The sequence below is a fragment of the Lepisosteus platostomus genome, chromosome 4 (assembly GCF_059453375.1).
Source record: "Lepisosteus platostomus isolate fLepPlt1 chromosome 4, fLepPlt1.hap1, whole genome shotgun sequence".
NCBI lineage: Eukaryota > Metazoa > Chordata > Actinopteri > Semionotiformes > Lepisosteidae > Lepisosteus > Lepisosteus platostomus.
In genome coordinates, this window is record NC_142614.1 from 63192399 (window position 1) to 63218298 (window position 25900).

Genomic DNA, 25900 nt, shown 5'->3' on the forward strand with positions numbered 1-25900 from the left:
CTGCTGTCCTGACAAGAGAAATTGTTTTTCTTTGGATTGTTAAGTAACAGAATTTTGTTCCTATAAACTATAAACTGTCAGAATTCTAACTTCAGTAGTGAATACATTGATCCTTGTGAACATCCTCTACCACCATGTGTCCAAAACAAAATGTATTTTATGTCTGTCATACAGTACTGGCTTTAACTTTCATCAGACTTAGCTATAAGTCTGTATATCCCATTCATCTGAAAACTGGTATTATCTATAAGTGGAAATGCATTCATCAATGAATGATTTTGGTATGTTCTAATACTGTATGTTTTCACTGAACACAATACAGCAGCAGAATGTTTTGGTGAACAGAACAGATGATTCTTCTGAAGGACATATAAAGTATTTTTGCAAGTAACACAAAAGGCATGCTTAATCAGACACCTGTAATGTCTGTTATGCATTGTGACTGCAATCAAGCATTTTTTCGAGTAGTTTTTTCTTTCCCCACTACGCTCATTTAAAATAATTGGGACATGGGTAATGTTTCATATGGTCCCTTAGTAACAGGCATTTTTCCATGGATGAAAACTTTTTTTCTTGGCTCATTACATTTCCAATTATTTTGCCCTATTTTGGGGCATTCTCTAGATGAGGGCAGATACTTAAAAATAAGATCTGAATCCTTTTAATTATAAGAAAATGTGTGGTTATGAAAGAGAAGGGGCCATTAGATTAATCTACCTCATCTGGGTGCTACTAGTTAATTTCTGTCATTCAGTTGCATCTTGAAAGTACTGTAGGTAATTTGTCATCCTAGAAAACCTGAAGTGTGATAGTTGGCTGCTTCTATCATTTGTGGTTGGCTATTAATTTTTTCTAATCATAATATCCTTGCTAGTGGACTGTGTATTTATTCAACTAGCACAGTATAAATGTTGTAACATATGCAAAGAAGAATTGTTTTCAGATTTCAATCAGTAGTCCAAGAATAGCATCATTCAATTCTTTGAATACAGTTATAAATGGTATTATTAAGAAATTGCTTCTAGTTTTTGGAACACTTTCCGTTTAGTTAAATCAACATAATTTAAGACTGCATGTTTTAAGACAGTCTCTTTTCCCTAATAAATGTCTGTGTGAATTATCTATTCAGTAACTTCATATTGCCTTTTCATTTTATGCAAATATAGATTATTGTCCAAAGACCTGATCCTTTATGGTTTCCATTCTTTTATAGTAAAGTACTATTTTTCCTTAAATTTCCTTAAAAGTCCTAATCTTATATTTTCAGTTGTAGTACATACAGCTTTGTTAATAATATTCCTTTACAGAGAGTTATTCTGAGAATGAGTAATAAAAGACATCTACTAAATGTGTTTTTAGAATAATAAAGTTGAATATTAATTACATGTTTTTGACATGTTTAAGTGATCATAGCTGACTGTGTTTCAGGCGAGTGACGTAAAAGTGAAAAACCACCTCAATCATAAACGCGATGGACAGCTGGGCATCAACCTTTTTAATGTTAGGCTTCAAAAACTCAAAAAGGAATCGATGGACTCTGTTTATTTAGAGAATGTCACTTTCATGTGGACAAAGCCACATGGGGTAGACCTGCAGCTGTGCATCAAGGTTTTTTTTTGTGATGGACATCTGCAAGTGAGGAACAAGCTTGCAGAATTATATGTGAACCTTTCCCAAGCCCTTCTCAGACCAATCTATGGGGAGGTGTGTCTGATTGTTACAGAACTCGACTTACAGTACAGTGATTGATGGCAACTTGATTGCATGGTGCAACACTGATCAAGTCTCAGGGTTTGGGGGTTCTTCTATCCTGGACATCAAACTAAAAGGGCCACTTGAATGTACGTAAGTGTTTTGGCTTTCTGTGCTTTGTATAACATTCCAATTAAGCTTAGTTCTGAATTCTTATCTAATTATTTTTATATTCAGTTGTTAATTTACTGACTGATTCAATTATCCTAATTAAAACAATAAGTATATGTCACAAAATCTGATGCGGAAAACGTTTATAACTATTTCTAAGTAGCTTTAACACCAAGTTTGCAAATATAAATGATACTTAATTTTAGTGTGTTAATCCCTTTGTTTCAATGAGCTTTCTCTATGAATCAGTTCAGGTCAGTGGTTAGAAAAATCCACCCTCGTTTTTCATTTCTATTTAAAGTACTGTTCTCTCCACAACTGGTTTTAATCACTTATAGATTTGAAAGGAAGACATTTAATACAAGTCTGGTGAAAGCAAGCTAAATATAAGCAAAGAACACTTTCTGATGAAAAAGCAAAACAAAAAGATGATCACATTAAGATGTGAAATTGTGCATGTCTAAAAAGATTTGCAATCAGGTCCCAATAAATTTAAATAAAATGTTTTTTTTTGTTTAAATGTTTTTATAATAGTACAACTAGTGTCATACTTCTGCTTATTTAAGATTATATTAAATTCTTGAACATTTCTGCTGTATTAAATAGAATACTGAAAACTGTCAATAGTAGTTTTCAAGATCATTAAACGTACAGAATGTTTTAAAGAGAAACCACAATTTAAGTCTTCACCAAAATACAGGAATCTATCATTTCTATCAATGTATTAGGTGATATGTATTCAAAATAAGTTTCCATAGCTTATAAAACAAAATTCTAACTTATTAGAATATTCATAAACATTGAATTAAATAATATTTAATGTCTGCCTTGTATTAGGCAGCATAAAAATATAAGTTTATGACTTCATTTTTCAAACGGAGATTCAATTATTGTGATCTTCACAGACCACTTCACAGTACTTTTCATAGTAAATATAGATTTTCCATATTGTAAATTACATTAGTTCTCAATAAAGCACACCCTCTTTTTACAGTATTTGAACTAAGAGTATCCATTCAAAATAACCTTTTAGAGGCATTTGTTCTATATTGTTATTACACTGTGTAAGACTAAAACAAATGTCAACGACTAACACAAAAACACATTTTACAGGGAATTGATAAGAAAAGTAACATTCATGTAAGAAACAGGAAGTCAGAACTCTGAACTTCAAAGTGATGTTTTCATGTGTTGTCTCTTTCCTAAATATGAAACATGAAGCTCAGATACAGTGGGGAAAAAAAAAGGTATGTATAGATTGCTGATACAGCAATAGTTAAAGGAAACTCAATCTACTTCAGAACCCTGTTTAACATACATTCAATTTGGACCAATCATTCAGTTATTATTTAAACTAATACATCATGTGTACTGTGCTTCCACTGGCTTGAAGAATTATAAAGAAAAATAAAATGGTAGTCTTATGATCCCAAAGGAAAGCACTTGGAAGCTCAAGTATTTTTTACTCCAGTTATACTGACAGTGCAACTGCATTTGTTTTTCAGAACTCCACTTTGTTTTTGTCACACTCTTCTAAAGCTGTTCATTGAAGAGCTGATGGTCCTGGTCTACTCCTGGTGAAAGAAAGGGATATGGCAGACAATGTTTTAGTGCAACAGAGAAGCTTACATGGTAAACGTCTTTGTATAAATACCCATCCAGCTGTCATGACACCACACATTTCGGCTCATTTTTGTCTTATAGCATCACAGGCATGTTGTATCTGCATCATATCTGCTAGGTGTGGGTGGGACAAAGCTGTGTTTGTACGAATATGTGTAAATACAGTAAACTTCCCTTGCAGAACAGATTTCTCTGTGGCAACAAATGGGGGATACTGGCCCAATGTACATTACATTCCTCTGTTGTATGTCCTCGGGTACAACTTAGATGTGGTAACTTAAAAGCTGAGGAATGCTGTACACATATTTCAAAAGGTATCGTTCTAAAAGTGAAATATCATTTAATTCTTAAATGATGGCTTTTGTGCAATTACTTTTTAAACTGACTGATTCATTCTAAATAAAACAATTTAAAAAACCTTAATGCCGAATGCTTTCATTAAACTTTACTTATCAGCCCAACACATTTATCTGCAGTACACAGATAGAAGATATATCCACTTATGACACAGAAAAATATTAACATCAATTTCCTAACTGCTCCTTGTAAGCCACTATTTTGGCATTAGTTATTAGGTCCTCATTACAGTTGCTGTGTTACTCTAGATGAGCAGAATAAAACTATCCCTGGCTCTAAGTTGACGTTGTCTTTCACTTGTTTGTTAGGTATTAGTGGAGGTCGTGCAAACCTCTTCAATTAAGTATCCATGTGTGTTTGGGTCTTGTGTGTTCATGAATCACCTGTGTTCTCTGCAAGCTCCGCTTGTTTGTCTGCCTCAAATTCTCCCACATTTTCCTCATCGCCGTTGTAATCAGCAAGTTCATCACCCATCACCAGCTCGTTATTCTGTTTGCCTAAAATTAAGAAAAATGTGTATTATTAGGAGACAAAATATGTTGTTTGAAATGCGATAATGACCATTATCTCCACAGAATGCCCCAGATCGTACTAAGGCAGCCACAGATGGCTTGATTGCAGATGTAAATGCTTTGGAACTTTTGGGATGAAAAGCTCTATAAAAATGCAACGAACCAGATGTGTACCAGTAATCACTGTCCCACACCGTGAAACATAACTGAATAAGCCATTTATCTGCTGCCTAGCCAGTGACAATGAATTGCTAAGAAACAGTATTCATCTAGAGCTGATTAATGTTTATTTAATCAGTAATATTGCTGTTGAGCACTTCAAGTGTGAGGGGTCTTGTGTTTTGGCTGACATACAGATTGATGAGGGCTTGATTTATGACTACTGCTGAATGTTTAGTCACAATCAGTTGTACTGGAGGCGAGGCTGCAGAAGTAAGAAAAGCATTTTTTTTCCACCATAAACTTTGCAAAATAAAAAATGTAGTGCAATACAAGTCAAAACCTGAGTCAGCATTTTCTAAATTACACTGTTGAATGTTGTCAATAAAAATGTATGATTGGAACCTTTGAATGACGTAAAATTTAGTTTAATTAAGTCTTAATTTCACTATTTTATTTTTCACATTGGAAGGGCACTGTTCAGGAGGTTTTGGGGGAATTTATTTTATAAAGTCTGACGTATAGTATTTTATACCTTATATTTTAAAAAACAAAGGATTCTTTGTATTTTTGTTGGTTTTGTTTTTTCTATCATGTTAGTCTTTTGGTTCTCTGTCAGTTCCCAGAAAGTGCTGCTTACTCATTGTAGGGATACATTCAGCTTTTCATCATATTTACATAGATCCTGACTCATGATAAAACTACAAACTCAGATTTTAAAGTAAACAGTGAAGAGTCAAAAGCTTGGAAACATTCCGACTTCAAGTTCCACAGCTCTTCACCGATTGTTTTAACAGTAACACAGTTCATGAAACCAAAAGACAAATATTACTGATTACTAACCATCTGCTATTAGGTCTCCATTAGGTGAATCATCAAGGATCTCCAGCCTATCCTGAATTAACTGCTCTCTTTCTACTTCTTCCTCTGTGCCATTCCCTTTGTGGTCATCATTTTCAAGGTCTTCGATTTTATCTTTGCCTCCTTCATTTTTCTGATTCTCCAGATCATTTTCTTTTATCTCAGTCAGTTCTGGTTTTTCAGCTTCGTCTTTATCCTGCTGTTTAACAGCCACTGTTTTGGGCTGCTGTACATCAACATTTTTCCTGCTGCCTGCAAATGCATCGTTTAAAATATCACACTCACATTTCTGAAGTCAATAACACCAGGTTTAAGCCGTGATATAACAAACTCCTGCTTTTTAAATTTAATACCAGTACCTGCAAAGGTACAAAAAATATGCTCTAGACAAAATGGACTAGCTCAAGACCAAGAGTTTTTCCAAGAGTAATAAGACACACTGTCCTAACATAACCGCAAAATAACATTTAGAAATGTATTTTATTTCAATCAGTTGTAAAAAAAAAATAAATGCAAAATAAGGGAAAACATTATAATAGCAGTGTCCTACCCGTGTTCTCTGGAATCTCATTAGTTTCTAGTTCAGCAGGTTTGGGGTTTTGAACTTCAGTTTGTACTGGTTTTTCTTCTGTCTCATGACTGCTGTTTCTTGGATGGACAGGGACCTGCTTAGTCCCTTCCTTCTCTTGCTTTTCTATCCCTTTGACTTCAGTAGCTCTGGTTTTAACTCCTGTGGGAACTGCTTTGGGCTGCAGGGAAACACCAATGCAAATTTAAAATACACTTTTGAAAACTGTCTCTTTCTTTACATAAAACATTGTTCTGTTATAAAACAGCAGTCTGACTTATGCCCATCTTTCTTTCAATTTCTTTTTACCTGTCCTATGAAGTATTTTGCCATTTCTTATCATTTCAGAGGTTTAAGTAGGAAGCCGTGTCTGTGTGCAGGCCACAGAGGTTAATTTCAAGCTTATAGGGAGAAAAAAAACACATTGCAGCAATTTAGTCTTGTCCAGGCTGAGCTTTTTTCATTCTAGTTTTCCGGATGAAATTAAATCGTATTTGCCTCTTTCCTATAATTTTGCCTCATTGTCTTGCACACCACAATAAGCCTTCCAGAAAAAAAAAATAGTCCAGTCTAAATGAAAACAAAATTAAAATGAAGTACATCAGTACTCCACCCTCCAGAGTGGTGAATATAACATCACAAAGAGACCTGCATTATACCACCTTGCATGCATTTTCATCTCTCTGAAGGATCATTTTTGAAAATCATTATAAGATCACAATATTTTATTACACCTATAGGTGACTAGGAAGTATCTTTAGCAGTCCATTTCCAGATTCAAAGGAAAAGGGATGTTTGCTGAAATGTTGGGGGTCCAGATTCTGTCATCAAAGTAATCATAACGTTTATACAAAATATAAGACGAGATCAAGACGGGCAAAGGGAAAGAAAAGACACGAGAGAAAGAGAGACCACAGGAGGAGAGGAACGGACAGCAGGCCGGAACTTAAAAGTATCTGCCAGACAAGAAGTCTTTGTTTCAGATCATCCAAAAAGACCCAATTGGAGCTATGTATTTAAACCTTGCCAGGAGAGCTTGCAATTCTGTTGTTTGTAGGTAACTTTGAGTTCCTGGGAGAAGAATCCGTTGGTTTAAAAAAGTTTCTCATGCTCAGTGAGTGCATTTTAAAATAGGGAGATAGGCACCCATTTATTTTAATGGAATCCGGATTTGCCGAGAGGGAGATTAAATCATTGGTTGTTATCTATTTAGTTTAGAAGGCAGCTTATCTCTTCTTTTGGCCTCTGTAGGCATTATTTAAGACCCAAATACTTGGTAGTAGTCTGTGGTTTTCTAGGTGGTTTAGACATAGGTCTCTTTAAACTTTTACATAGTGAAACATGTTTTACGTTTATGTTTTTTGTAGTGTACTGTGTGTCATTGTCATTGTTAAATATTTGTTTAAGAAAATGTGCCTTGCAAATGAACTATTACTCTTTTCACTAAATCTATGCCGAGAAGAAAGAATTTACATGCCTGTATCTATACCAACCGCTCAGGTATATTCTTAGCAAAATCCTTACTTTTATCTTCCATACTAAAGAATACAATACTGTACATACATACAAGTACAGTTTGACCATTTTTAGCTTCCTAAATCATATTTCCAAGTGTGCAGACAAGCTCACTGAAAAGCTGTTGATACAAATGCAGTAAGAGGTCAGGTGCACACAATGAAAATGTTAAAAGTTCATCAGTAATTAACCGCAATTTTGAAGTCTCACTTGCTTGATATCTTTTTAAAGCCAAACACGCCATGTGGATTCTTCTGTCCTTATCAGAATAGCAGAATCTCTATAAAAACAAGCACTGATGCACTCAGTAGACAATTCTGTAAATTTTAGGAAAGTGAGATACAATTGGATGCATTACCATAGACACCTTCACCTCAGTAGTTATCTTCTCTTCCTTCTGCAGAGCATCCTTTTTGAGTGCTGAAAGCTGCTGTAAATACCCTTCCTTCACCTCTGTAATCTGTGCATTGCACTGAGACCTAAACATAAAAGAAATACAGTACATTTAAGAGCAGGAAACACAAGAAAATGCAATGAGGAGATAAGATTGCGGTCTTTGAAGAAAATGACCTTTTCAGCACCATTCCACATGATATCATTTTCCCCCTGTCCCTCTTCTGGTGCTAAAACCCAACACTAGCCTTCTGTCTGTTATATTTTTCCTACTCTGCTGCTCTGTCCTGTAATGTGTATCTCAATAACAAATAAAACATGTTAGAGAAGAAATTAATAACATGGAGACCAGCTTTTATTAAGGGGACATTTACTGATTTAATTTTAGTGAAGTACTTTGTCCCATGGTTGAACCCATAACTCTGTTCTCCAAAGTCCAGAGCCCTGAACAACTGCAAGAACTATCAGTCCCAACTAAACTTTGCTTTAACCCTAACAAGACGTTCTTATTGTGCTACTTTTTAATTTACAAAGCAGAACTGCACCAACCGCATCCAAATAAAGATTTTAATAACCCATTTATTTGTCTGCAATAAAAAAAACATTTAGTGCTAGACTCACTTTATTAAAGTGAAGAACTAAATTAAATAAACTATTAAATAAAGAAGAACTATTCAATTTGAAAAGTGTTTCTTGTTTCTCAGAACCTTGCTTTATCGGTGTCTATTTTGTGTTTGTAAATGAAAGACTAAGGCTTTGATGAAGTCGTCAAATGAAGTTGATTCCCAAGGTAGACTTAAACAAACATAAATTAAACCAGCTCTTCTACTGACTGAAAATGAATACGGGCAACATTTGTATTCTTAAAGCAGAACAGAAAAGAGCAGAGCAAACAGTACAACAGAAAACCCTACTCAAAATTAACAACTCTGGAGCTAATCTGTCCTAGAGAATTTAATAGTTGGAGATCATTATTTGCCACGAGACACTTAAGCAAGTGACAGATACAGACATAATCAGTGACCCTGTATCAAAATCAAGGTTATACACTCATCTGTTATATTGTTACAGTATATCTACTTACAGCATGTCTTCTACATTACTGAATTACTATATTTATACAAATGTTGTGTGCTTTATTTATGATGTTCTGATGAAAAAGAAAGGGCAGAATTAAGGGCATTAACAACATGTTGTAGTACCTTAATGTAATGGTGACACTTGCCGCATTAACCCACTTTTCTTTGAAAAATAAGTTAGAATTTATACATATAATAGGAATTATTCATTTAAGCCTAATGTTTTAAAAAGCAGTACAAATTAAAAAACAACAACAAGATGAGCTGTTCATATGCACTACCCCACAGCCATTTTCAATAAAACATGTCCTGGTGCAACAAAGCAACAATGGGGAAAAGGTGTTCAGTTGGCAATCTAAGCAGGTGCCTTTAAATGCAGAAGCATCAAAAAAGGTCTTATAAATCATCTAACAGCGGAACCCCAATGCAGAGTCACAAATAAGGTTTTAAGTCTTGAATCATAAACCATGAAAGTGACTTTGATTTCCATAAGTCTGGTATCTGTTTTTTGCCTTAACTGAAATAACTGAAGAAAAGCCCCAGTGATAAGAAGGGACTGATCTTCCCTAGGTTACAGCTTTGACAAAAACACCCAATAAACTGTGGTACAGTTAATACAAATGGTTTAACAAGTCTACTCAGCTCCTCTTTCACCAGCATTTTACAAAACAACACTGATCTACAGTACCTAAATATTTTAGCCTTAATCATACTTTATATAATGAAACAAATGGTTAATCATAATAATTCCTTACACTTATAGTGCTTTTCTGGATACTCCATTTAAAGCACTTTACAGGTACATGGTGGCTCTACTCCATGAACCTGGAGGTTACACTCACCACACATCAGCTCTCAGTGGGGAGGAGAACAGAGGGATGAAGCCAATTCATTTGGCCAGGACACTGGGGTAACACCCCTGCTCTTTTCAAGAAACACCCTGGGATTTTTAATGACCACAAAGAGTCACGACCTTGGTTTTCCTTCTCATTTGAAGGATGGCACCTTTTTACAGTATAGTGTCCCCATCACCGTATTAGGGCATTAAGACCCACACAGACCGCAGGATGAGCACCCCCTACTGGCCCCACTTACACCACTTCCAGCGGCAGCCTTAGCTCTCCCAGAAGATCTATGGGAGACCTCCTGGGGAAGCTAAGGCTGCTGCTGGAAGAGGTGGGGCCAGTGGATTGGTCAGGTACTGGCCAGGCTCAAACCTGCTTAGCTTCAATAGGTTGCCAGTTGTAAGTTGCAGGCTCATTTCATGGCTCATTGTATGAATAAGGCTCATTTTCAGTTATATGAATTGCATTCATGTAACTGAAAATGAAAAGGTAAATGACATAATTCCAAATGGGCTGGCTGATTCTTTCTGTGCAGATTGTAAAAATGTAAAAGTCTGAAAGAAGTGACCTACATGTCAGATGTTATTTTTCTTTGAAGACTGCTCTGGTTTCTCTGACACTCCTGGAGTTCTTGCTGTAATTTTCCCATATCTTTAAACAAAGTGTTAAACTGATCTATGGGGAGAAAGAGAAAGGACATAAACAACAGTTCCCAGATTATAATACAACAATTAAGGATCCCCATGCATTCAACATGTTGAAAAGTTGATGTGGTCATCTGGAAACTAATCTGGCCTACTACGGAAGTAATGGAAAAAACATGTCAAGACACTTGTGAACATTCTGTACAAGATGTAAAAACTGAGATGGCATTAGCTACTCTGAACCCATCAAAAGTAAAAATTTAGAATACAAAAATTATAACAGTATAAACAACAATTATATTAGTGTAGATTCACACTTTTGTGAATGCTTAATTTCCTCATCTTACCTTTCATTGTCTTGATAGTCCTAGCACTTGAAGAGATGTTGAGAAGCAGGACAGCCTAAACAAAAACAAGAACAGGCTTTTTTTTAGAAAACTTTCAATTTCAATAAGTGATCATTAATTGCACAAATTGTACAAATATACAAATGTATTACTTTAAAAAAGGAAAATTAAACGGTTGGAATTTGTCATCTAATTTCATAGAATTGTGTTAAAAAACCAATGTTGGAAGCATTTTATTTATTATTCAAAATCTTACATATAAAGACAAATGTGTCTTGATCACCAAGTGATCAAGAAAATGTGTTTAATGTGCAAAATGTGTTTAATCACAAAGCTATGTAATTTAAAGTACGAATCAAGGTATTTTTACACAGGTACAAATAAGTTAAATATTGACTAATAGAACCGTTACTAAACATAAGGTAAGTGCACTAAATGGGTATTTCTGTCCAGCTGTTACAATAGAACACATCAATAATATGCCCCATGTATTAAAGAACAGGCCGTATCAGTATTGGATGGTTGTTGCCTCTCCAGCAGTGAGGTTCTACAGCAGTGGTTCTTAGCCTGGGATGCACACACCCCCTGTGGGTGTGAGATGCCCTTTTCAGGAGTGCAAAACGTGCCAGATTTTAATTAAGAAGTATTTCAGAGGTATTTAAACCATTAAAACACAAAATACTTCAACTATTTTTGATAAGGAGATGCAATAACAGATTTTCAGAACGCAGGCTGCATGAAATGTTACAGTAATAACCACTATTTTACAGAATCAAATATGGGCACGAGCTATTAGATCTTTCTTAAAGGCACCAAGAGCTCGGGCTTCAACCACATGGCTGGGACTGTTTGTGTAAAGAAACGTTTTCTATCCTCCATGCCAAATGAATTCACTTTCAGATTCCAAACGTGCCCCCATGTCCTTGTTTTGCTAGAGTGTGAAATAGTCCCCAGGGTTTCCAATATCTAAACCTCTTCAGATCTACTCTCAATATCCTTTTTTCTAGACTGAAGAGTGGCTCTCTTGACCATGGATTTTCTGAATTTTCCATATTTGCGCAACTTAATGTTATCAGATCTCTTTATGTGTGTCATAGTGATATTTAGAAGGAGCCTGCATGAACTAGTACTTAACTGTGTGAACTAGTCTGGTGTTTTTTCTTCTTTTATTTCCTAAACAAAGTCATCCAACCTCCAGTATCCCTATGTGAAAAGAATAACAGTATCCCCAGAGACTAGGAATTATTTCTGAGCTTCTTTGAATTCTCTCAAAAGCTATACCATCCTTTTTGGTATGGTGAACAAATTAAATTATCTCTACTACTGCACTGTAAAGCTTCAGCATAACTTCCCTAGACTTCAATCCCCGATTGTCTGCTATAAACCACACCATTCGATTTTATTTTTATTTCCCCACAGTGTTTTAATGAGAAAACAGAAGAGTTTACAGACACAGCCAGACTGCTTTTTAAGTGTATCTTCCTGCAGCTCCTATGTGATACGTATAGTATAGTGTAGATATAATTTAACTTATCATTGTTAATTTGCCATGTGTCTGCCCATTTCATGATTTTCTCTTATACCTCATATTTCTGAGTTTGCCACTCACTAAAAAAAGAAATATATCTCAGAGGATCAGGCTAACGCACCAGAGTTCAGTTACAATACATGATTGTTGTACAGTATTCAATCATTATTATTTTTTTACCTACATGTTTTGTCTGATATTTTTAGATTGTGTATATGTTTTGCTCCCAGATTTATTCATATCCCCGATGAAACAGGAACAAAAAAAACATCACATAACAGAATGAATTACAGATTGGATAATGTCTCACTTCAACACTTTAAATAATGTTAATGCTGTAACCATAATAGCATTGCATAGAGCAAAGCCATACTTGTCAAAAATAAATTAGAAAAAACAAGAGGGTCACATGTATTAATTTCTCTATGTATTCCTTTAAATAAAATTTAAAAAAAAATCTACAGTAATATTAAGCTCTTTGGAAGAGCAATGGAAGTCTCTGGAAATACTGTATATGGATGCCTCTGAAGGCTTCCTGTTTTCCTGGGGTATAAAAGAGATAATGAATGGAAAACATTCAGTAATAGCATGCATTGTCATGCCTAAGTTCAAACAGCTCTTCAAAATTGCAGAACCGTAATAAAAGAGCCCACACAAGGCCGATCTCCCACTTTCTATTGTAGTGTCCATTTAAAAACAAATAAGGCTACTGGTACAGTGAGAGTCCTACTAGATTTGAAACATGGAGTGTGGGAAGCAAGCATAAATGAAAAGGCAACAGCTGGACTTTCTTAATACACACTAGCCTCTTCAGGAAACAAAGTGCTGAAACTACACATGAAAGTCACTGGATGAATGTGTATTTCAGAGCTGGGTTTCATGAAGGAAGCCTCTTATGAGATAAGCCACAAAACAAACTTGCCAAACATCACTTGAATGATAAGGAAAACAATGCATTATTTAAACAGTTATAAAATCATTGTTAATGTTTGGAGTTTATAAATTATTATAATTTTATGCATGTTTACACTCATTTTACTTTACAAACCAGACACAAATACAGGCTAGTACTGTACAATAAGTGAATTGAATGTATTTATATTATGACTCACATTTTACATTTGCAGTTGGTTAAAGTTCTATCATTGCAAGGAAGTATTATCATCATATAAATCCGACTGGGCTGCATATTTTATTTTTTTAATTGCCTACAAAATTACTTCCTCATTTGAAATGCATTTGCACATGTCTTCAGTGTTGCAGAAATACCTCCTGCTGTATCAGGCTACATCTGTACAGAATGTACAGAATCTTAATCCTCCTGAAATATTACAGAATATAAAATACTCCAAAAACAATAGTCATGTATATTATAAAGCAAAAAGCAAACTACTTCAAAAATATTTCATACTCATCCTTCCATTTTCTGTTAGATCCAATACTGGGTCACAGGGGAGCCAGAAACTATTATCTCATAACCCTTAAAATAATTAACATTAACATTAACGTAACATTAATACATGTTTTTTATGTTTGTTTTGAATCATTATGACCAGTTTCAACTCAAAAATCTAAAATATTAACTTTTTACCAAGCTGTTCTGAATTCCTCATTTAAGACCCACTTCTAAGTAAAGAAACTGGTGTTTTCTTTGCTACTCTTGATCATACACCCATAGGCCTCAGTCCAGTAGGTATTTAAAATTGGTTTTAGATATTGTTTCATATTTGTATCCTGATTTGGCATGGCAACTGTCAAATTGTTGCGCTGTTTTAACAGATGGGGGGAAAAAGTCTGTACAACTTGAAGCCTTTCAGCAATATGATTCAGGAAGAGCTGGTGAGACTAGAAACCTACTGACTGAACCTGAATAATCACCAAAAGACAACTTTTTTCTAGCTCCAACAAGCATGCTAATTGTATTTAAAGTTAGAATACCTGACTATTGATTAGTTAACATTATTTCATATTTTTTTATTTAATAAACATTAAAATCTCAATTGTGATCATTATCATTGCCAGGCAAACATACAGTCTTATACGTTCACATCAAAAGCATGCATTGAGATGGGAAACATCAATAAACAGCATCCAAATTTATAATCTTGGAGCACTATCATATCAGATGGAAAAGAACAAGGCTCTTTTAGTCCCTTACTAAGACAAACATTAATTCAAATTAAGATACTATGTTTAACTGATAGAAAATAATTTAAACCTCATAATACATTATGATGAATATACCTCACTGTGCGCAGTTTTATGCTGGCAGACAAAAACTTTTTTCTGCTTTGCGATTTGATACAGACTCTTAACAGATAGTTTTAATTGCTCAAAACTTGCCCTTGTGATATTTCAAACACAGTTGGCACTACTGGAGTTAAAATAGCTGTGGCAATTATGATCTGTTTTCCTACACAGGCGTTGTATATCTTGATGTAGGAGTAGAATTTGTCTCTATAGTTACCCAAGTAACACCCTGTAGCTGGAAAAGGACAAGGCTGAAAGGGAAACTGAAACAAAGCCTATGGTCACTGCAGGAGCAGACAGTGTCTGAGCGGAAAATGAAAACGGGAGAAAACCAGTGTTTACTGGTTTACAGCTTGTCATAGTCTGGGAATGACTCTCGAAGAGAAACTGAGAAGGCATAGGAAGGAATTTAATTATTTAGTACTCCAAATATGGGTTTTAGTTTCATTTATTAGTAAGTGTTCCTACTGCAAATGAATACTTTCTTTGCAATAGACGGCTTTCTTCTCACACTAGAGTTAATAGGGAATAAAAACTCCAGCTGTTGTAACCACCACTCAAGGTGTCACAATAGCTATAATTCATATTTTTGCTGCCAACATTTGACATTTGCTGCCTCCAAATTTGTTATCTCCTGCAAACTTTATACTAACTATTATACTAGTATACTAACTAACTAGTATACTAACTATACCAAAATCTAGATTATAATGTGAGCAACAGCAGTGGTCTAATACAGATCCTTGCAATACTTCACTAATGATATCACCACAATTAAAAAAAATGTATCAATCCATATACCAGAGATTTTCTTTATTCCCAGTAAAAAAAGATGCAGATTATCTGAAGTGCCTCATGCTTGCAATTTAAGAATTAATCCTCTGAGGAACTTTAATAATAAGAAGTACAATAGGTAGAATAACCTCATGCCTGGAAATTTAAACTCAAGTGCTTCTAGCATCCATGACATTTCTGCCTTTTTGATGCTATTATTTAATACAGAACTTGGTGTGTCCTCAGCCTGAGGTACTATATATTGATTTTTCCTCAGTAAACACCTCAGTAAAATAATCTTTAAACATAAGTCATTTTACTGTCATCAACTAGACACTTTCCAACATTATTATGCCAGAGACATTTACTTAATCCTTTACTGCTCTGCCATTGTAATAAAAAGATACATTAAAACTTTTACTAAATTTAGTATCAAAATGTAAGTTTCCTTTTTATCTCTCTCTTGGCCTTCCTAATATCCTTTTTTATCTGCTCTTAGCAGTTTATTATATTACTTATATTCCTTTTAGTTTATTAGATTCCATTTATTTTTTGATCGTTTTGTAAATCATATTCTATAACCATATATATTTCTTAATTGATTTATATTTAGGCCACTGATGACTAGGCTTAGATTTACTTGCTCTCAGAATGCACTGTTTTGTGTTTCAAGAACAATATCTTTAAACCTTTTCCATCCATTCCCTATATTTATCCCTTCCCACTCTTCTTTTCAACTCCACCTCATTCCTTTGTTGCCTGGTCTGTAATTGTAAAACTTTGTATTGAATTCTGCATGTGGTGTCAAAATGGTGATCAAAAACGTGGTGTTGCCAGCAGCCATATCACCCTGCAACTCACAACTGGCAGCCCACTGAAGCTAAGCAGGTGTGAGCCTGGTCAGTGCCTGGATGGGAGACTACCGGGGAAAAACTAAGGTTGCTGCTGGAAGAGGTGTTAGTGGGGCCAGCAGGGGGCGCTCACCCTGCGGTCCATGTGGGTCCCAATGCCCCAGTATAGTGACTGGGACACTATACTGTAAACAGGCGCTGTCCTTCGGATGAGACATAAAACCGAGGTCCTGACTCTCTGTGGTCATTAAAAATCCCAGGGCGTTTCTCGAAAAGAGTAGGGGTGTAACCCCGTCGTCCTGGCCAAATTTCTCATTGGCCCTTACCAATCATGGCCTCCTTATAATCCCCATCTATGAATTAGCTTCATTACTCTGCTCTCCTCCCCACTAATAGCTGATGTGTGGTGAGCGTTCTGGTGCACTATGGCTGCCGTCGCATCATCCAGGTGGATGCTGCACATTGGTGGTGGTGGAGGGGAGTCCCCATTACCTGTAAAGCGCTTTGAGTGGAGTGTCCAGAAAAGCACTATGTAAGTGTAAGCAATTATTATTATTAAAATATTCAACATCAAAGTCCACCTCTTTATGACCTCTGTTTTCATACTCTATGCTGACTGTTTGAAATTAGACTAATATTAGATCATTACAGGCACTTTGTTGTGCAGGTTCTGACAAACAGAACATGGGGGCAGTCATTAGCCATGTGCTGTTTGTTCTGGATTTCATTATAAAAGGGTGAATTATAATAAATATCTGTGCTTTATGCTCTGAAGTAAACTGTTAACAAAGTGCCTTTTTTGGCATTTCTTAATGAGTCTAACTCACATAGATTCAAAGGCTCTTGATTCCCATAATTTAAGTTCCTAAGACTGAATGCTGAATATTTGAAATATGGTGCTACACATCTGCCTCTTCCATTTTTCATGTCTCTCTGGCACACTGTGTTTCCACTAATATTCTGTTCATCATCATTGCTTTCCATTAGCCGTATTTCTGTGAATTTCCAATTACATCATAACCACCTGTTGAAGTAGTCGCTTCTCATACATTTTATTTCTATTAGTCTGTGCTTTAACTATAAGCACTTAATCACCATTCACTTTATCTTGGCTGCTTGAATCTGATTAGTAATAGAATTGTACAATAAAATCAAGATTTAAGTATCTCATGTCTAATATAAAAATTATGCAAATGTAAAAAGTATTTCAGCCTTGTGTTTCAGCCTATATTCAATATTCATTGTCAGTTCTCCATTAATCAGAGCAATATCAAAATTGTACAAAAAAAGAGCCAAAAAAAGTCAGTGTTCAACAAAAACAATCCAAAACCAATTTTGTTTGGAAGTGGTGAGGCACTTAAGAACCAGGTATCAAGGGGATATATTCCAAACTAAAATTTCATTGACATCATTAAAAAGGAAGTCTGTTTATGTAGTTTAAAATTACACGTTTTTCTTCTTCTGGCTCTGTAAGCATTGAAGCACATGAAATTATTCTCTTTTCCTGCTCTGAGCCTGATCTCCGTAAATGAAATATTCAGACTTTTGGCCCATTTCATATCAAGGTTATGTTGATTGATCTGTCAAACACGAACAATTAAGATAGAATTTCTCAGCAGAATACAATAGAGTAAATGAAAAAGGCCTCTATCAAACAAAAACCTGCCAACAAATAACAGGCTTGTTACTTACAACTGGGAAGGTGTCAAAACCCATGTCTTTGTCTGATGCTGTGAACATACTAAATGGAATGCAAAAAAATGTCATGGAACAAAAATTTTCTGCACGTACAGTATTGTTTTATTTCAAAAGCTCTAACTTTCAGATGTTCTGCAAGAGTATATTTAAATTAACGCCAGCATGGGCAGAAAGAAGTGGAATGAGCTATATTTTTTGTGCTTTTTGCTTCTCATTCAAGTCAAACGTGTAAAAAAATACTTTACTGAGAACTGAGAAACTTTCATTGAAACACTTTTTTCCCCAAGCCCAGAGCAAAAAATGACATTTCCCCCCGGCACAGCTGTCTTTACTTAGATATGAAGAATTTTTTAAGTGAGATTAACCAAGCACTCCACAAAGCACCTGATTACCTAAGAAACGCCAGTAAAACAAAGGTTGTTTTGTTGTTTTACTCCAGTAAAACAAAGGTGAAGGGCGTTTTCCATCCAGTTACTGGGTTGAGACTTCAATGTCTGATGCATATGTAATTTCTGCACAAATGCACTGCTGCTAAAATCAGCAAAAATCACCACATGCTACAGCATCATAATTGCTATAATCTTATTTACTTATCTAATTACTAGATCGCTTTTAAAACTGTCTTCCATGCAACACCGCCCAGTTGAAGATTTAGAACCAAGCTGATGATGACTCGCTTTAGGAGGGCAAGCTGGGTATTGGACAGTGTGGTGAACAGCACTAGTGCTAAAAAGCGCAGTAAACCATATGGGGCCACCTAGACGGTCTGGATTGTTCCGTTGGAGTACACTATCAATCTGAGTGCAGTACCTTTTCACCCTTCCAGGACGCCTGCGCACTCTGCAGCTGCTGCCGATACAGAGACTCAATCTGATTCATTTGCTCACTCTGCCTTTGAAGCTGCTCTTGAAATTCATTCTTCTTCAGTTCCACAGCCCCTCTCTCAGAGGCTGCCCGCCGCACATTGCCTTCCAACTCATATACACGAGTCTAAAACAAACAAAACAAAACACAAAGTAGAGGTCTGAGTTCCAATTCTCAAGCCAAGCATTACACAAGAAACAGCAATGACGTTCTTCTCAGGGAAACCGCCAATTAAAAACAGGTCACAAAACATAAAACGTTCCGGTAGTCCCAAGTTTTTTATTTTTCACCAGCACACCAAAAACGTTGCCCATTTGTTCTGTGCAAAACTGCAAATGTCTTTTAAAAGAAAAAAATTGTGTTACAAGTTCTCTCCTTGCATAGTTTAATCACTATTTCATTAATACACACCATATGATCAGTGTAATAGATTTAACATTTTTAAAAATATACTTCAAAATCCTGTTATTTAATGAAGGGCACTTCAGTGGTACCTGCAGTATGTTTTTGCTTTTTCTCAAATAACTTAAAAAAGATGCATTAGCACTGGGAAACACAATTTAATTAACACTATTTCAAATAAAGGATATCATACTGTACATCCCTCTGCTTTACTGTTCTCACCCTGATTATGTTATTACACTGACAAGTTCTTTTAACCTCATGACAAAAATGTCATCAATGTGTTCTTTGCAAGCTGGGAATGTCTTTTAAAAGAAAAATATATATATATATTGCAAGGTCTCTCCTTGCATAGTTCTACTACTGTTTTATTAATGCTTATGCAATCACAAATCATAAGATTGGTGTAATAGTTTTAACATTTAAAAAATATAATTTTAAATGCTGTCACATATTTCATGTGGGAAACTTCAGTGGTACCTGCAGTGTGTTTTTGCTTTTTTTCCTCAAGTAATTTCAAAGAATTACAGTAGCACTGGCAAACACAAGTTAATGATATACGCTGCTTCAAACAATGGATATAATTTTCCTCTCTTTCGCTGTTCTTACTCTGATTATGGTATCATCACACTGACAAGTTCTCTAAACAAGAGACAGGAAGCATAAACTCACCTGCAATTCTATGTTCCGAGAGCTTGATATCCAGTAGTTGAAACCCAGCACTACCGTGCACGCAATTAAGGCACCAATTAAAAGTAGAGACCTCCCACCTCGGCGACTGTTTCCCAAGCCCGCCATCTCAAATTTAAGTCTGCAAAATGAGGGTTGAAAAGAATATTAATTTTCTTTTGAGAATTATCATTGGCAAATCACAAGTGTTCATTTCTGAATCAGAGGTGCAGACATGGAACAAGAAACTCCCAACAGGCCTACAAATTTCAAGATTGCTCCACTTCAAACCACTATGGGCAGAGCAACAGAGGGAGAGAATTATGTTGCTCATTCACTTTCACTGCAGTCCCTGGATTTACTAATAGCTTTGCCTAACTGAACAGGTACTGTAAGAGCTCTTCCCATTCATTCAAATTGGATGTTATAGCTGGCCTTTTTTTCCCATATGTGACGTACGTAAACAATCGATAACTAAACTTACCAGATGGTATACGCATCCTCTGTGCATGTTTTTATGTTGCTTATCTCTTTATATGAAATAGATTATTTTCTTTTTTCCATTTAGTGGAAAACCCATTTTGACACACCTTTTCCTGATTAGTTCGATTTCAAACGTGACCACGTAAATTGGGCTTGTAACCAAAATGTGCTGGGAAGGGAATCTGCATGGCATTAAGAAACACTTCACAAAGACGGGAAAAGTACATTTAATTGTGATCAGATTTCACTAACTTCGTACGTCCCAGCTCTACTAGCAGGAAACGTAATCGTATAAAATCTATTCAGCGACCGAAGAGTTTGTTTTACTAGTTTTCCTTAGCCGTACCCTCACGGCGAGACCTCCACAAAGCCTTTTTTTACAAAGTAATGGAGAAGGAAGCTGCTGTGCAAACAAAAGTTCCGAAAAAACTGATTTGACTTTGTTTACATACGTATAGCGCTATCATACATGTCATAAAACAACTTTGTACTACTACATCGCAGATATGCGGATTTAGCATTCATACACAAACATCGAACAACCATCAGAAGTTTACACGTACACACGATTTACTCACCTACAAAAATCCCAACCAAGGCCAACGGGCCTAATGACAGAAACTTGTTGATATTCCGTTCTGTTTAAGTGTTATAACACAGTTATCTATAAGATGTCCATTACACGAAAGAGTCAATGCAAACTATCTGTTATGCCCGTTTCACCGCAGTTTACAGAAAGAAGGGGAAGAAAAACTAACCAGGAAGTAAGAAAAAAAAGCACGGAAGTCTGTGAAACTAAAGGTTCTCTGGCAACACAGACTTCGGGATGTGATCCCTCCTCTGGAAAGGTAGTAAGTGGTTGGGAACACAACGTATCGATAGAACTGATTGCGCACAGATGGGTTGGAATACTTACTGTTCACAAACTTAAACTTCCTAGATAACTTGCTTCTGTTGTAAGTTATGACTTGGAATTTCGTCCATTTAATGTGTCGTACTTTTGCTGCATTTAACAATAAAAATGGTAATTTTAAGCTACAGAGATCACTTCATACAATATGTGATGGTCCCTTGTAATTGTATTTACACACAGTAGTATCAGAAGCACATTGATAAAAACGAACGTAATATATTTGATTTAATTAATTAAGAAAATATTATTAGATTAAAATAGCGTTTAATATACCTAAATATACCTTGAATTTTTAATGCTTTTTCATGATTTTGAAATATTCTGTGGACCCCATTAATAAAATATATGTGTATTAACCACTTTCAGATTACAGTTACCATTAATTTTTCAGTAAGTTTATTGATTTATAATTATTATTGTTGTTTATTATTATTATATTATGTGCTACGGTGGTAGCCTGAAATTCATTACCTGCCTGAGGGAGCTTACAGAGATAAGTGTATTTACAGTATTCTGAAATCATGTAAACTACTACTACTGCACAAATATACACTAATTGTAAGGCATTTTAAGGTAATTCTATTAAACTAAATAAATTTAGAAAAAGTTTTGAATAGTTTAGACATCATGAGTTTCCATTTTTCTTTAACATTAATAATCTCGGGTTTTTTTTGCTTAGAATGGATGGGATTTGTCTCATACATAACAAATATTAATTTTCCTTCAGAATATCAAGACTGCAAGCTTTAAAAGAACAAAGAAAGAAAACTGTCTAAGGGTCTGAATACATTTGAAAGGCATTATATATAGTATGCATTTTACATTTCCATACACGTGGGTCTCCATCTTATCATATTATGCAATTTCAACCCCACTGTATATGTTAGGGTATCTTTGAAATAATGCTGTATAAATAAAATTAAAAGTATACTGTATTATTTTACTGGAGACAGCACAGTGGTGCTTGCAGTGCTGGTACCCTGGATTCAATTTCAGACCTAGGTGCCATCTGGATGGAGTTTGTGCTGTATGTGTACCTCTGTTCATAGATACTTTATTAATCCCATGAAGGAAATTGCAGTGCAACAGCAGCCTGGCACAGTCCACACAGCACAGTGTAACAAACTTATACAATAATACAACAATACAATACAGTAAGTACAGTCAATGAGAAGTAAAATAAAAATGGAGTATCTGGAATTGCACATAGTACAGCAGATACAAAACAAACCAGAATGTACAGTACACAAGAAGATGTATTCCACATATGTTGCAAATACCCAACATATATTGTACATCAGTTGTAAACAGAAAAACCATCTGTAAACAGAAAATTAATGTTTAATCCAAAAACAGGTCAATGTTGCCCCTGCCCAGACACACAGTGGATGAGTTGTAAAGTCTTATGGCAGAGGGCAAGAATAACCTTCTGTAGCGCTCCCTGTCGCACTGTGGTTAGATCAGCCTATTGCTCTTCATTCTCACAAGCATGTCATAGAGGGGATGGGAGACATTGTGCATGACGGCCATTAATTTGGACACCATTCTCCTCTCAGCCACTACCTCCAAGGGGTCCAGGTCAGACCCAATGACAGAACTTGCTCTTTCGATGAGCTTGTTCAGCCTGTTAGCATCCCCTGCTCAAATCCCAGAGCCCCAGCACACCACCGCGTAGAAAATGGCACTTACTACAACAGACTGATAGAACATATGAAGCATCTTAGTACACATGTTGAAGGACCTGAGCCTTCTCAAAAAGTAAAGTTGGCATCGGCCCTTTATGTAGATGGCTTCCGTGTTCTTAGTCCATTCCAGTCTATCATCAATGTGAACACCCAGGTACTTGTACGAGTCAACTATCTCCACGCCACTCCCATGGATGCAGACCGGAGTAGGTTGACCCTCTTCCTCCTGAAGTCTATCACCAACTCCTTCATCTTTGCCACGTTAATTTGCAGGTGGTTCTCCCAACACCACTCCACAAAGCTGTTAATCAGTCCTCTGTACTCTTCCTTCTGCCCACCCTCAGTACATCCCACAATTGCAGAGTCGATTGAGAAATATGCGGATTTAGCATTCATACACAAACATCGAACAACCATCAGAAGTTTACACGTACACACGATTTACTCACCTACAAAAATCCCAACCAAGGCCAACGGGCCTAATGACAGAAACTTGTTGATATTCCGTTCTGTTTAAGTGTTATAATACAGTTATCTATAAGATGTCCATTACACGAAAGAGTCATTGCAAACTATCTGTTATGCCCGTTTCACCGCAGTTTACAGAAAGAAGGGGAAGAAAAACTAACCAGGAAGTAAGAAAAAAAAGCACGGAAGTCTGTGAAACTAAGGTTCTCTGGCAACACAGACTTCGGGATGTGATCCCTCCTCTGGAAAGGTAGTAAGTGGTTGGGAACACAACGTATCGATAGAACTGATTGCGCACAGATGGGTTGGAATACTTACTGTTCACAAACTTAAACTTCCTAGATAACTTGCTTCTGTTGTAAGTTTAATGTTTAATCCTAATCCATGCTTCCATGCAATCCATGCTTGTTAATCAGTCCTCTGTACTCTTCCTTCTGCCCACCCTCAGTACATCCCACAATTGCAGAGTCGATTGAGAACTTCTGCAGGTGGCACGATTTCACAATTTCACATTTACGGGTCATCGGGTTTTCTAAGGCTGCTCATTTTATGCTTCATTTTGTTCATTTTCTTCTTTGTTCAAGTATAAAACCCTGTCTGTGAGCATTCCTGGGTTAACCGTGTCGTTGTTAAAAGTGGAAATGACACGGCTTTCCAAACTTATGTTATTCTTGATGTGAAACTGTAACTTTTTGCCTACTCTTTAAATATGTAATGGAATATATTTCCGATGATATTAAGACATATACCTACTGTTGGCTTACTGTGACAGTTATTATTGGTAATAGTAAACAGGAAGCTGCCAATGTACAAACTGGAATTGTTTTTTCTTTTTGTTTGGCAGTCTCCTATCTTTTTATATTCATGTCTCTGCAAACGGACAAAAACAATATTTCTTCTCGCATCAGATGACAATTTTTCTGCATTTTGCTATGTAATTTCAAATACAAAAATGTATATGTATTAAGCATAGTCTAAAATCCTTTGAGGTTTGTAAAGCTTCAGCGATTGACCAACAATAACAGTATTGTTAACGAATGAATTATCACATTTTAGCACAGTGTGTAAACCAGGGCCGGCGCCAGGTGAAAAATCTGTCGGGGGACGTCTGAAATTCTGAGGGGGGCGGTGATATTTCGGTTGAAACGGAGCCGTCGCAACTAACCAAGTGAAATCTCGCAACCATGCCACTGATTAGTGCTTCATGATAGAAGATAACTACGACCAATCTGGTATTTAGCGATGAAGTACAGTTTCACGTTCATCAGCACTCTCGCGATTATTATTGCCCGGAGCGACAAAATAACCATCTGCGTTAATTTTTGCAGCTACATCGACGGTAGCGAGGTTCTGAATCGTTAAGAAAAAATAGTTGTAAAACCAACAGAAAGCACAAACTTCTATAAGTACAGTCCTAGTTATATAACGATTGTAAGTATAAGGATTAACTACTAAAAAGGAATCGGTCCACCTGAACAAATAAGATCGTAATAATGCTGATACCCAATAACGTAGACACGATGTAATATGTGCCGTTCCTGGACTGATACAGCCCTCCTGCACATCAACAATCCGAAGTTGAAACTCTGAATTCAGGATTAGTATAGTTATCTGACCATTGACAAAGTACAACTATTTTTAGGGCGCAAGTTACGTAAGCGAAAGTGTTCAAAAATCCTTTTCCCCAAAACTGAGGGGGGACAGTTCAGTTGAGGGGGCGACGCCCACTTTTGTCCCCTCTCCCTCTCCCCCGTGGCGCTGGGTCTGGTATAAACGCAATAGGTTTATCATTTAAATGCAGTACTATCTCGCATAAACGCAAAAGGTTTCTCATTTGAACGGAAAAAATAATTATTTTTCTCTGTGGCGCTAATCTTCCATACTAATTATGACAACAAATTAATTTATTTACTTTCACAAAAACATTGAGTAAAACTGCGGATTCCTACTTATGAATTAATGGTAAGTTCTGTTTTTTTTTCTTCTGGCAGTATTTATCATGAGTTGTAAACAGTGCTTAGAAGTAATGGAATACAATGTGACACCAGGAGGCGTGGGTTAAAGTAAGTAACTACTAAAGTAAAATTTGAATGTGCTAAAATAGTTTATTGATAAATTCATTCCAAGATGTTTAAAGAATTTAACATTTATGCCCCCTTTTCTTCCTGATTAGTGCAGCATATGTTCCATAGAACTGCCTAATTCCACTGATGTCTCCAGCAAGGTAGTTGTTGCTACTGAATCTTTTGGTGTTAATTCCAATATTTTGCACATGCACTGCATTACAAAGGTCTTTTAGTTTTCTGAAGTACAGCTGCACATTTTGTAGGTAATACTGTAAACTGCTGTACATGCATTTAGTGAATGGTGATTGTTAATAAAGGACATTTGATTTTTCCTTGAGTTTACTGTATTTGCATGTGCTACACCATGCTCTGTATACTCTATACAAGGAAGACTGCCTATTATAAATCTCCCAAAAGGATCAGTCTTACTGTGGATAAACTATTCTTATAAAATTTTTGTTTTCTCTGTTATGACGTTTGTTA

The 25900-nt window shown here is 35.9% G+C and overlaps 1 protein-coding gene across 3 annotated transcripts; it reads right to left on the minus strand.

Annotated features, from left to right (window-relative positions):
* Positions 1-3306: 3306 nt before the first annotated feature.
* golm1 (golgi membrane protein 1) lies at positions 3307-23518 on the minus strand. 3 transcript variants are annotated; one of them, XM_088630210.1, is made up of 10 exons: positions 23333-23518; positions 19806-19944; positions 18678-18857; positions 10767-10821; positions 10348-10450; positions 7817-7937; positions 5926-6124; positions 5358-5627; positions 4227-4340; positions 3307-3437 (listed from the first exon to the last, which is right to left on the minus strand). In XM_088630210.1, the coding sequence occupies exons 2-10, from the start codon at positions 19929-19931 to the stop codon at positions 3397-3399; spliced, it is 1209 nt and encodes a 402-aa protein (XP_088486336.1). In that variant the 5' UTR covers positions 19932-19944; positions 23333-23518; the 3' UTR covers positions 3307-3396. The 3 variants fall into 3 exon arrangements, with proteins under 3 accessions (XP_088486336.1, XP_088486337.1, XP_088486335.1); XM_088630211.1 differs by lacking the exon at positions 23333-23518 and adding an exon at positions 20864-21110 and having other exon boundaries at positions 4175-4340; XM_088630209.1 differs by lacking the exon at positions 23333-23518 and adding an exon at positions 20864-21108.
* Positions 23519-25900: the final 2382 nt, after the last annotated feature.